This window comes from Rhinopithecus roxellana, chromosome 12 (assembly GCF_007565055.1).
Source record: "Rhinopithecus roxellana isolate Shanxi Qingling chromosome 12, ASM756505v1, whole genome shotgun sequence".
Lineage (NCBI taxonomy): Eukaryota > Metazoa > Chordata > Mammalia > Primates > Cercopithecidae > Rhinopithecus > Rhinopithecus roxellana.
This window is the reverse complement of record NC_044560.1, coordinates 83,603,441-83,615,499: the sequence shown is the minus strand read 5'-3', so window position 1 is coordinate 83,615,499 and position 12,059 is coordinate 83,603,441. Positions and strand designations below refer to the sequence as shown.

General features: G+C 43.7%; 1 protein-coding gene across 1 annotated transcript in view; it reads right to left on the bottom strand.

Moving 5' to 3' along the window:
- Positions 1 to 647: 647 nt before the first annotated feature.
- Positions 648 to 12,059, bottom strand: part of RBBP4 (RB binding protein 4, chromatin remodeling factor) — a 29,270-nt gene continuing 17,858 nt past the window's right edge. The window contains exons 9-12 of the mRNA XM_010354176.2: positions 9,641 to 9,717; positions 9,468 to 9,525; positions 9,266 to 9,376; positions 648 to 1,647 (exon numbers count right to left, since the gene is read on the bottom strand). Of these exons, the coding sequence (XP_010352478.1) occupies positions 1,582 to 1,647; positions 9,266 to 9,376; positions 9,468 to 9,525; positions 9,641 to 9,717 (312 nt within the window). The 3' untranslated portion in view covers positions 648 to 1,581. The remainder of the gene's footprint in view (positions 1,648 to 9,265; positions 9,377 to 9,467; positions 9,526 to 9,640; positions 9,718 to 12,059) is intronic.

Here is a 12,059-nt window from a genome sequence, read left to right as displayed (position 1 = left end):
AGCTACTCGGGAGGCTGAGGCAGGAGAATGGCGTAAACCCGGGAGGCGGAGCTTGCAGTGAGCTGAGATCCAGCCACTGCACTCCAGCCCGGGAGACAGAGCGAGACTCCGTCTCAAAAAAAAAAAAAAAAAAAAAAAAAAAAAAAAAAAAAAAAAAAAAACAACAACAACAAAAAACTAAGTGGAAAAAAACAGGCATTTTATCTGGTTATTGCATCTAGTGATAGAGGCTTTCAAAGCCTATTATTTCTAACCTCTAAGTAAAGGCCCCAGTGAAAAACATACTGGGGAGACAAAACCTCTGAGAAAAGGTTCAAGAACCTTTTCTAAATTTAAATTTTGCCTTAAATTCTCTCTACCACACTGCCTTTGACACTCTTGAAAGTCCATGTAGTTCTCTAGAGATCGACTTCAAAGAAACGTTACCTTATCAAAGACTAATCTGTGCCACCTCTGATTCAGTGTTTTATGTCTTTCACTTTCCCTGTCAAGGAGTAAAGCTCTTTTCTACAGCTCTGGGACTATTATATTTAATTCTGCTCTTGATAGTCAAAGACCACGGAAAACAACTGTCATCTGAAGGACTCTTCTAGAAGCCAGAGACTGGTGTTTGATGGATATTTTATACTAAATAAAACCCATCAGCATGGGGTTATGTAGAAAAGCAATTTATTCCATTTTAAGCACTTACACAGTTAGTCATGGAGAGTAACAGGCCTGCTGGTGAAACAGGTCACCCAAAATGGAGATGGCATCAAACTAGTGGTCAAGGACTAACTCCTAAAAAAAAGCAACTCTTATCAAGGATTAATTTAATTTTTAAAACAAATACAAGTTATTGATTCACTCTTCTCAACTTGACAGTCTGCCTGTGGTGTAACTGTCAGGTAAAAACATACATCTTTACAACTTGGTGGTCCCAAGTTAAAAAAAAACAACAACAAAAAACACACCATTTCACAGACAGGAAAGAAACAACATGAAAACAGCTCAAGAAATACACTAACGAGCAAAAATATATGAATATATGGGGAAAGAGGAACATGTAGTTTTGACTTAACTGAGGAAACCAAGAGGAAACTGGTCTACATATGAAAATGTGCATCCTGGAAAGTCAGGTGTCAAGATTTTCGAGTAGGAATCTATATGACTTGAATCTCCCCTATTTCCTGAATAAAAGTGACATCTTTCAGTATTTATACTTCATGGCTCAGACACCTACCTCATTTGGCTCTATTCCTTACTCACTCTAGCCTTTACTTAAATGAGTCTGAAAAACTTGGGGATATATAGCATAAGAAGAAAAATAATCACACATAATATTCCCCCTTCTGTAGCTACTTTAGACCTGGGTTACTAGAAAATTCCTGAAGAAAATTTCAACGTTAAGTCTGTGGCTTTGCTGAATCAAGCCCCCCCATTAATATTTAGAAAACACCCACTGTTTGGGCTAATAGCATTATTGGTGGTACCTATTATATAGAGGGATAGCTGAACAAAGTCTGTCTCAAAACCAGTGTTAAATCACTCTCAGGGTTGAGAAGAAAAAAGGGGAGTCTAAAATCACAAGTAAAGACATATCTAGGACCCTTGTCCTTCTGGATCCACGCTTCCTTCAGGGTCTTCATCATTATAAATGTTCTCTGCCTGCCCAAAAACAAAAAAAAGAATTTAGTAAACATGAAGACTTCTTCTAAAACTCAAGGTTTCAACAACAGATTAAGCCAGGAAACCAGACAGTAAATACTTGATAGCTTTTGAGCCACACAGTCTGTGTTATAACTATTCACTCTGTTGGATGAAAGCATCCGGAGACAACCTATAATGGGTAATGAAGTATTAATCAGCATGACCACATTCTAGTAAAAACAGGCAGCTGGTCCACAGGCCCCTGATTAGGACATTCCCACAAAACTGAAGTGTGGATACTATTTGTCTTGATAGCCAACATTCTTGAGTTCTTTAACCAGGCATTATTATTTTTCTTTCCTTTTGAGACAGAGTCTTGCTGTGTCTCCCAGGCTGGAGTGCAGCGGCACCATCTCGGCTCACTGCAACCTCTGCCTCCCAGGTTCAAGCAATTCTCTTGCCTCAGCCTCCCAAGTAGCTAGGATTACAGGCACATGCCACTATGCCTGGCTAATTTTTGTATTTTTAGTAGAGATGGTGTTTCACCATATTGGCCAGACTGGTCTCGAATTCCTGATCTTAGGTGATCTCCCTGCCTCAGCCTCCCAAAGTTCTAGGATTACAGGTGTGAGCCACTGTGCCTGGCCTAACCAGACAGTATTAATAGCCCAAAAGTAAAAACAATCCAAATATTCATCAGCTAATAACATGGATACATGATATATCCAATCCATACGATGGAATATTATTTGGCAATAAAAAAGTCAGTGAGGCCAGGTGCAGTGGCTTATGCCTGCAATCCCAGCACTTAGGAAGCCGAGGCAGATGGATCACTTGAGGTCATGAGTTCGAGATCAGCCTGACCAACATGGTGAAACTGCATCTCCACTACAAATACAAAAATCAGCCAGGTGTGGGGGGTACACACCTGTGGTCCCAGCTACTTGGGAGGCTGAGGCATGAGAAATGATTGAACCTGGGAGGTGGTGGTTGTAGTGAGCCAAGATTGCACCACTGCACTCCAGCCTGGGTGGCAAAGTGGGACTGTGTGCCAAAAAAAAAAAAAAAAGTCAGTTTATGATTTTATTTACATAAGGTGTCCAGGCCAGGTGTGGTGGCTCACACCTGTAATCCCAGCACTTTGGGAGGTCAAGGCGGGCATATCACCTGAGGTCAGGAGTTCAAGACCAACCTGGTCAACATGGTGAAACTTCCGTCTCTACTAAAAATATAAAAATTAGCCGGGCATAGTGACAGGTGCCTGTAATCCCAGCTATTTGGGAGGCTAAGGCATAAGGCAGGAGAATTGTTGAACCCAGGAGGCGGAGGTTGCAGTGAGCCGAGATCACTGCACTGCAGCCTGGGGGTGAGACTTCGTCTAAAAAAAAGGTGTCCAAAACAGGCAAATCCATAGCTTCTTGGCTGCCTAGGGCTGGGGGACTATGAGTGTGGGGCAAAAGAGAGATCAGACTGTTACTGTGTCTATATAGAAAGAAGCAGACGTAAGAGGCTCCATGTTGTTCTGTATTTGAGATGCTGTTGATCTGTGACCCTACCCCCAACCTTGTCCTTGCAAGAGACAAGTGCTGTGGAGACTCAAGGTTTAATGGATTTTGGGCTGTGCAGGGTGTGCTTTGTTAAACAAGTGCCTGAAGGCATTATGGTTGCAAAAAGTCATCACCTCTCTCTTAATCTCAAGTACCCAGGGACACGTACACTGCCAAAGGTCGCAGGGACCTTTGCCTAGGAAAGCTAGGTATTGTCCAAGGTTTTTCCCCATGTGATAGTCTGAAATATGGCCTCGTGGGAAGGGAAAGACCTGATCGTACCCCAGCCTGACACCCGTGAAGGGTCTGTGCTGAGGAGGACTAGTGTAAGAGGAAAGAAGGCCTCTTGGTAGTTCAGATAGAGAAAAGCATCTGTCTCCTGCCTGTCCCTGGGCAATGGAACATCATGGTGTAAAACCCAATTGTATGTTCTGTTTACTGAGAAAGGAGAAAACCGCCTTGGGGCTGAAGGTGGGGCGTGCAAACGGCAATGCTGCTCTTTATGCACTAAAAAGGTTTATGGAGATGTTTGCATATGCGTATCAAGGCACAGCACTTTTCCTTAAATGTATTCATGTCACAGAGATCTTTATTCATATGTCTTACTGCTGACCTTCTCCCTCCGATGATCCTATTATCCAGCCACTTCCCTTTTTCTAAGATGGTAAAGATCAATAAATACTGAGGGAACTCAGACCGGTGCCAGCGTGGGTCCTCTGTATGCTGAGCGCCAGTCCCCTGGGCCCACTTTTTCTTTCTCTATACTTTGTCTCTGTGTCTCATTTCTTTTCCTCAAGTCTTTTGTTCCACCTAACGAGAAATGCCCACAGGTGTGGAGGGGCAGGCCACCCACCCCTTCAATGAGAAAAATAGGAAATGATGGGTACAGGGTTTCTTTTTCAGGTAAGGAAAATGTTCTCAAATTGACTGTGGTTGAGGGTTGCACAACTGTAAATACACTGAAGACTGAACTGCACACTTAAAACTTCCAAAATAACATGTTCCGAATCTCTATATATTTAAGAGAAAACCTGTTCTTGTATAAACTCTACTTCTACTGCTTGAGAGAATACCTGTGTCCAATGGCATAATCTTAAAACACAGGAACCACTTTCACAGGAGCAAAATTTACTCTTAGTACCTACTATGCACAAATAACTATGATAGGTACTGCAGAGGATGGAACAGTCTTACCTTCAAAGAACTTGTGATCTGACCCCAGAGACAAAAAATACATACAATTGTGTGATCCCTTCTGATGCCACTTCTAATGCCAAATGTGGGGTGCCTTTTCTCATGACACCAACTGGGTGTACAACTCAATCCTATTCTGACACTACCTGAAGTTAGCTTTGGAGAGACTGTCCTTACTTCAGAAGCCAGTTGCAAGTCGTTGGTCCCAGGCTACCCTTCTATCCCACTTGACTACAAATTTCTGGGTTCCCACTACTGCCTCCTCAGGTCTGATAATTTGATGCAATGACTCACAGAACCAACGAAAGCTTTTTACTATTACTGTGTTTTTCTTTTCTTTTTTTTTTAAATAAAGGATGCAGCTGAGGAACCACATGGAAGAGATGCATAGGGCAAAGTGGGGAGGGGTTGCAGAGTTTCCATGAAGTCTCGGCATGCTACCCTCCTAGTCTGTCAGTGAGTTGTTCATCAAGCAGGAAGCACATCAAATTAAGAGTTTTTACAGAGTTCAGTCTCTAGCCCTGTGACCCCAAGGTTGGTGAATGGGCCAACAAGTTTTAACCCTCAAATCAAGTAACCGGCCTTTCTGACTAAAGTCACTATGAGGCTATCTAGCGGCCCCACCAAAGTCACCTCACAGTAGAACAAACTCAGGTGTGGTCCAACGTGGATCACCAGGAACGACAAAGCACTTCTAGCACTCTGCAAACTCCAAGTGTTTTTGGGGAGCTCTGTGCCAAGAACTGGGACAAAGACCAATACTCACTTTCTCTATTACAATGCTAAAATCACCAAATAAAGTAACAACCTGGAATGGAGGTGATGGCCTTGCAGGGATCTAGTTTAATCTTGAACTGTTCCGTTTTTTTTTTTTTGAGACAGGGTCTTGCTCTGTCACCCAGGCTGGAGTGCAGCAGTGCCATCTTAGCTCACAGCAATCTCTGCCTCCTGGGATCACGCCATCCTCCCACTTCAGCCTCCCAAGGAGCTGGGACTACAGGTACATGTCACCATGCCCAGCTATTAAGTTTTTGCATTAATATTGAAGGGATTTATTAAAAAGAGTGAGGTGAATTTTGTTTTCAAGTTACGTATCTTTTTCGTAAAAGAATTACAATACAGAAAGGTATAAAGAAACCAAGAACAAGGTACCAACCACATTTTAGCAAACACCTTTTTTTTTTTTTTGAGACGGAGTTTTGCTCTTGTTGCCCAAGTTGGAGTGCTATGGTGCCATCTTGGCTCACCGAAACCTCTGCCTCCTGGGTTCAAGCAAGTCTCCTGCCTCAGCCTCCCAAGTAGCTGGGATTACAGGCGCCCATCACCATGCCTGGCTAATTTTTGTATTTATTTCTCAGTAGAGACGGGGTTTCACTATGTTGGCCAGGCTGGTCTCGAACTCCTGACCTCAGGTGATCTGCCCACCTCGGCCTCCCAAAGTGTTGGTATTACAGGCGTGAGTCACCACACCTGCCAGCAATCAGCTTTCTAAATATAGACTAGATACACAAAATTTTAATATGAAGAATACCATTATGCTGTTCTTCAGTCTGCTCTTCCCCTATTTAACAGCATGTCATGAATATCTTATAAGCCTAACTGTACTTTCTTTTTTTCCCTTAGAGATAGGGTCTCACTATGTCACCCAGGCTGGAGTGCAGTGGTGTGATCACAGCTCACTGTAGCCTCAAACTCCTGGGCTCAAGGGATCCTTCTGTCACAGCCTCCCAAAGAGCAGGGACTAAAGGCACATGCCACCATGTCTCAGCAGCCTCCATCCCCTGGATTCAGGGTATCCTCCTGCATCGGCCTCCCAAGTAGCTGGGATCACAGGCATGTGCCACCAAGCCTGGCTAATTTTTTTTTTTTTTGGTAGAGACAGGGTCTCACTTTATATTGCCCCGGCTAGTCTAGAACTTCTGGGCTCAAGTGATCCTCCGTATTTGGATTACAGGTGTTAGCCACTGAGCACAGCCCCTAATCATACTTCTTTTTGATAAGTAATATTACAAAGTATGGATGTTGTGATGGTATTTGGAGGTAAAAGAAAAAGTATGGATGTAGTACAATCTGTTAATCTGGCAGGTCACAAACTTATTTTATTTCTGTCTTCAATAGTGTTATTGCGTCAGGCGTGGTGGCTCACGCCTGTAATTCCAACCCTTTGGGAGGCTGAGGCAGGTGGATCACCTGAGGTCAGGAGTTCAAGGCCAGTCTGACCAACATGGAGAAACCCAGTCTCTCCTTAAAAAAAAAAAAAAAATTAGCCAGGCGTGGTAGTACATGCCTGTAATCCCAGTTACTCAGGAGACTGAGGCAGGAGAATCGCTTGAACCCAGGAAGCAGAGGTTGCAGTGAGCCAAGATCGCACCATTGCACTCCAGGCTGGATAACAACAACAAAACTCTGTCTCAAAAATAAAAAGGCCGGACACAGTGACTCATGCCTGTAATCGAGTACTTTGGGAGGCCAAAGAGGGTGGATCACGAGGTCAGGAGTTCAAGACCACCCTGACCAACATGGTGAAACCCCGTCTCTACTAAATACAAAAAATTAGCCAGGCATGGTGGTGCACACCTGTAATCCCAGGTACTCAGCAGGTTGAGGCAGGAGAACTACTTGAACCCGGGAGGCAGAGGTTGCAACGAGCTGAGACCGCTCCACTGAACTCCAGCCTGGGCAAGGGAATGAGACTCCGCTCAGGGAAATAAATAAATAAAAAATAATAAAATAAAAATAAGAAAAAATAGTGCTACACATTTTAAGAAAGTACTGTTGAAAACATCCTCCCTCTCCTCATGACGAGTCAAAAACTATTCCCTGGTACTAGATCTAGTCTGAGAGACAGCAAAACTTTCTTCTGAATTCTTTTCATTTACCAGATGACCATCAAGCTACGTAATTCTTAAAAAACAAACAAACAAACAAAAAGTGGGCCAGCCTCAAGCCTGTAATCCCAGCACTCTGGGAGGTAGGCAAATCACTTGAACTCACAAGTTCAAGACCAGACTGGCCAACATGGCAAACCCCATCTGTACAAAAAAATTTAAAAAATTAACCAGGCCTGGTAATGCACACCTGTGGTCCCAGTTACTAGGGAGGCTGAGGTAGGAGGATGTCTTGAGCCTGGGAATTGGAGGCTGCAGTGAGTTGTAATCGCACCACTGCACTCTAGCCTGAAGAACAGAGCAAGAAATTGTCTTCCACCTCCAAATTCTGGCAAACTCCATACAACATAAAATTTATCAGCTTAGCCATTTTATGTATACAGTTCAGTGGTATTAAGCACACTCACACACTGTATTAACCATAACCACCATCTCCAGAATATAACTTTTCTTTTTTTTTTTTTTTTTAAATTGAGATGGAGTCTCACTCTGTTGCTCAGGCTGGAGTGCAGTGGCGCGATCTCGGCTCACTGCAAGCTCTGCCTCCCGGGTTCATGCCATTCTCCTGCCTCAGCCTCCTAAGTAGCTGGGATGGGACTACAGGCACCCGCCACTACGCCCGGCTAGTTTTTTTTTTTTTTGTATTTTTAGAAGAGACAGGATTTCACCATGTTAGCCAGGATGGTCTTGATCTTCTGACGTCGCGATCCACCCGCCTCAGCCTCCTAAAGTGCTGGGATTATAGGCGTGAGCCACCGTGCCCGGCCGAATATAACTATTTTTTAACTATTAATGTATGAGAAACCACAGTTATTTTTATTAAATTGAAGTGCTTTGAAAATTTAAGAGGCTGGGCACGGTGGCTCACGTCTGTAATCCCAGCACTTTGGGAGGCCAAGGCAGGCAGATCACAAGGTCAGGAGTTCAAGACCAACCTGACCACCACAGTGAAACCCTGTCTCTACTGAAAATAAAAAAATTAGCTGGGCATAGTGGTGCACATCTGTAGTCCCACCTACTCAGAAAGCCGAGGCAGGAGAATTGCTTGAAACTGGGAGGTGGAAGTTGCAGTGAGCTGAGATTGCACCACTGCACTCCAGCCTAGGTGGAAAAGTGAGAGAATATCTCCAAAAAAAAGAAAAGAAGAAGAAAATAAAATTTAAGGAGAGTGTTCACATTCTTTCATTCTTTGAGGTAGAGACAAGGAACATTTTTGAAATCGAGATAGGTTTCATGGAGAAATAGTATTTAATGTTGTGAGGCAATACACCTCCTTTGGGTACGTAAATTTGTACTTCTAAGATGATGAGGCAAAGACGGGAGAAACACCGCAGATAGATGGTATGAAATCTGGAAGTGAACTAGAACTAGAGGTAAACAAACATGGAAAATTCTTGAGTTTTCAAGTCTGGTTAGCTGGGAAAATGTTGGAGCCATACCAAAAAAAAAAAAAAAAAAAAAGGAGGAGGAAAGGAGAAAGGAGAAGTGGGAGAGAGGGTCAGTGGTCAGTTTTGATTTGTTTAGCTGAGTTTAAAATACCAGTAGTATAACCAAAACGGTCAAGACCAGGCAGTTGAAAATGATAATGTATAGACAAGTCTTAAAATCACACCTGGGGCCGGGCGCGGTGGCTCAAGCCTGTAATCCCAGCACTTTGGGAGGCCGAGACCATTCTGGCTAACTCCGTGAAACCCCGTCTCTACTAAAAAATACAAAAAACTAGCCGGGTGAGGTGGCGGGCACCTATAGTCTCAGCTACTCGGGAGGCTGAGCCAGGAGAATGGCGTGAACCCGAAAGGTGGAGCTTGCAGTGAGCTGAGATCTGGCCACTGCACTCCAGTTTGGGCGACAGAGCAAGACTCCGTCTCAAAAAAAAAAAAAAAAAAAAAAACACACCTGGGAGTAAAATGAACAGAGATGGTAGCTGTAATCATAAAATATATACATGTAAATTGATTCTATGTCTTACTTATCTCACTTCCCCAAAATAAATGACCAAATCCTTACCATTTGCCACACTTGCATGATATTGTCTTCTGATACAGAACAAATCACCCAAGGTTCATTGGGATTCCAGGAGAAATCAGATATCTTGGCAGTGTGACCACCATGAATAAACTGAAAGAGGGAAGAAAATAAAGATGTGAAATGCAGATAGAGGACATTAAATTACAGACTACTTCAGTACTGTCCAATGCTTTTAACATACCAACAACTCTGGTGGCCCGTCTTCTGCATCTTCTGGGGATTGTTCCTCTCCAATTTTACTAGTACAAAAGCATAATTTTAAAAGTTAAAATAGATTTACCCTTAGTAACTACCTTTGCAAAGTGTAAATAAAGGAAATAAGTACGTAGACAGAGGAATGAACACAAGAATTACCTTAAATCCCAGACATTCAGTCTGCGATCAGTACCACTGGAAGCCAAAATAGTCTCATTGTGAGGTGACCACTGAACCTACACATAGGAATGAAGAAAACAGCAAAGCCATGAATTAGAAAAGAAAGGGAAAAAATTCATAAAATATTTAACAATTTAAAAATTCTGTAAACAAAAGGGAAGAGGAAGTCAAAGTATTACAGATGCTACAGTTAAAATTAAGAGCTAAAGAATTTCTTTTACGGACAGGAGTGGTGGCTCACGCCTGTAATCCCAGCACTTTGGGAGGCGGGTGGATCACATGAGGTGAGGAGTTCGAGACCAGCCTGACCAACATGGTGAAACCCTGTCTCTACTAAAAATACAAAAATTAGCTGGGTGTGGTGCGGGTGCCTATAATCCCAGCTACTTGGGAAGCTGAGGCAGGAGGACTGCTTGAACCCAGGAGGCAGAGGTTGCAGTGAGCCGAGATCGTGCCACTGCACTCCAGCCTGGGTGACAGAGACTCTGTATCAAAAAAAAAAAAAAAAAAATTTGGCCGGGCGCGGTGGCTCAAGCCTGTAATCCCAGCACTTTGGGAGGCCGAGGCGGGCGGATCACGAGGTCAGGAGATCGAGACCATCCTGGCTAACACGGTGAAACCCCGTCTCTACTAAAAAAATACAAAAAACTAGCCGGGCGAGGTGGCGGGCGCCTGTAGTCCCAGCTACTCGGGAGGCTGAGGCAGGAGAATGGCGTAAACCCGGGAGGCGGAGTTTGCAGTGAGCTGAGATCTGGCCACTGCACTCCAGCCTGGGTGACAGAGTGAGACTCCTTCTCAAAAAAAAAAAAAAAAAAAAAAAAAAAAAAAAATTTCTTTTATGATAACAACCCATTACTAGACATTACTAGACCCAGGATATAAGCTTTTGTTCCATTCCCACACCAACCGCTTGCACACTTTTTTTTTTTTGAGATGAAGTCTTGCTCTGTCACCCAGGCTAGAGTACAACGGCAGGATCTCGGCTCAATGCAACCTCCACCTCCCAAGTTCAAGTGACTCTCCCACCTCAGCCTCCCAGGTAGCTGGGATTACAGGTGCCTGCCACCACAACTGGCTAATTTTTGTATCTGTGTAGAGATGGGGTTAGGCTGGTATCAAAAAAAAAGATGAGGCCTCACTATGGTGCTTCTAGGCTGTACTTGAACTCTTGGGCTCAAGGAACTTGCTGCCTCAACCTCCTTCGTAGCTGGAGTTGTGCGCCATGTGCCCAGCATCATCTTATCTTTTGAAACATCAAATCTTGTCTATTCTTGTGGGGTGATCTCGGCTCCCAGCAATCTCTGCCTTCCATGTCAAGCGATTCTTCTGCCTCAGCCTCCTGAGTAGCTGGGATTACAGGCGCACAGTACCACGCCTGGCTAATTTTTGTATTTTTAGTAGAGACGAGATTTCACCATGTTGGTCAGGGTGGTCTCGAACTCCTGACCTCGTGATCCACCTGCCTAGGCCTCCCAAAGTGCTGGGATTACAGGCATGAGCCACTGCACCCAGCCTACCTATTGTCTATTCTTATTGGCTAATTCTGGCCTCTACCCAAATGCAATCCAATTCTGACCTAAGAACTAAAGAACAGATGACATATACAATAACTATGTTCCTAAGTATTTATTATGAGTTCTGTATTACACATAAGTCAGAACACACCATCACAAGCAAAGCAAAGAGATAGGGTAAGGATAAAACGTTCACCAAGGCGGCCTGAAAAGTAGAAAATAAGAGACTGGGTATGTAGGAGTATGGTTCACCTAAAGCCCAGTTCAGATGCCACCTTCACACACCAGAATTAATCTTTACCACCCTCAGGTTCATAACACTTGACAGAATCTTTTATTATAGTAATTTCTAAATAAGCCCTCCCTCACTATAAAATTTTGGGCTCGGTTGGGTGCGGTAGCGTATGCCTGTAATCCTAGCACTTTGGGAGGCCGAAGCAGGTGGATCATCGAGACCAGACTGGCCAACATGGTGAAATCCCATCTCTACTAAAAACACAAAAAATTAGGTGGGCATGGTGGCGGGCACCTGTAATTCCAGCTACCCAGGAGGCTGAGGCAGGAGAATCACTTGAACCTGGGAGGTGGAGGTCGCAGTGAGTCGAGATTGCACCACTACACTACAGCCTGGCCAACAAGAGCAAAACTCCGTCCCCCCCCCAAAAAAAGGGAGCTCCTTGACAGCAAAGGCTACATAATGTAATCTCTCATAGTGCCCTAGCAACAAGCTTTGAACATAGTGCAACAATTATTTCTTTTTTAAATTTTTGCAATCAGACCTTGGGGATGACCTTGAGCAGTAGGATATAAACTCCCACATGCTTAGCGTTCCAATAATGGAACACTAGGCATAAATGGGTTTAAATTGATGAGGCAGAAAATAT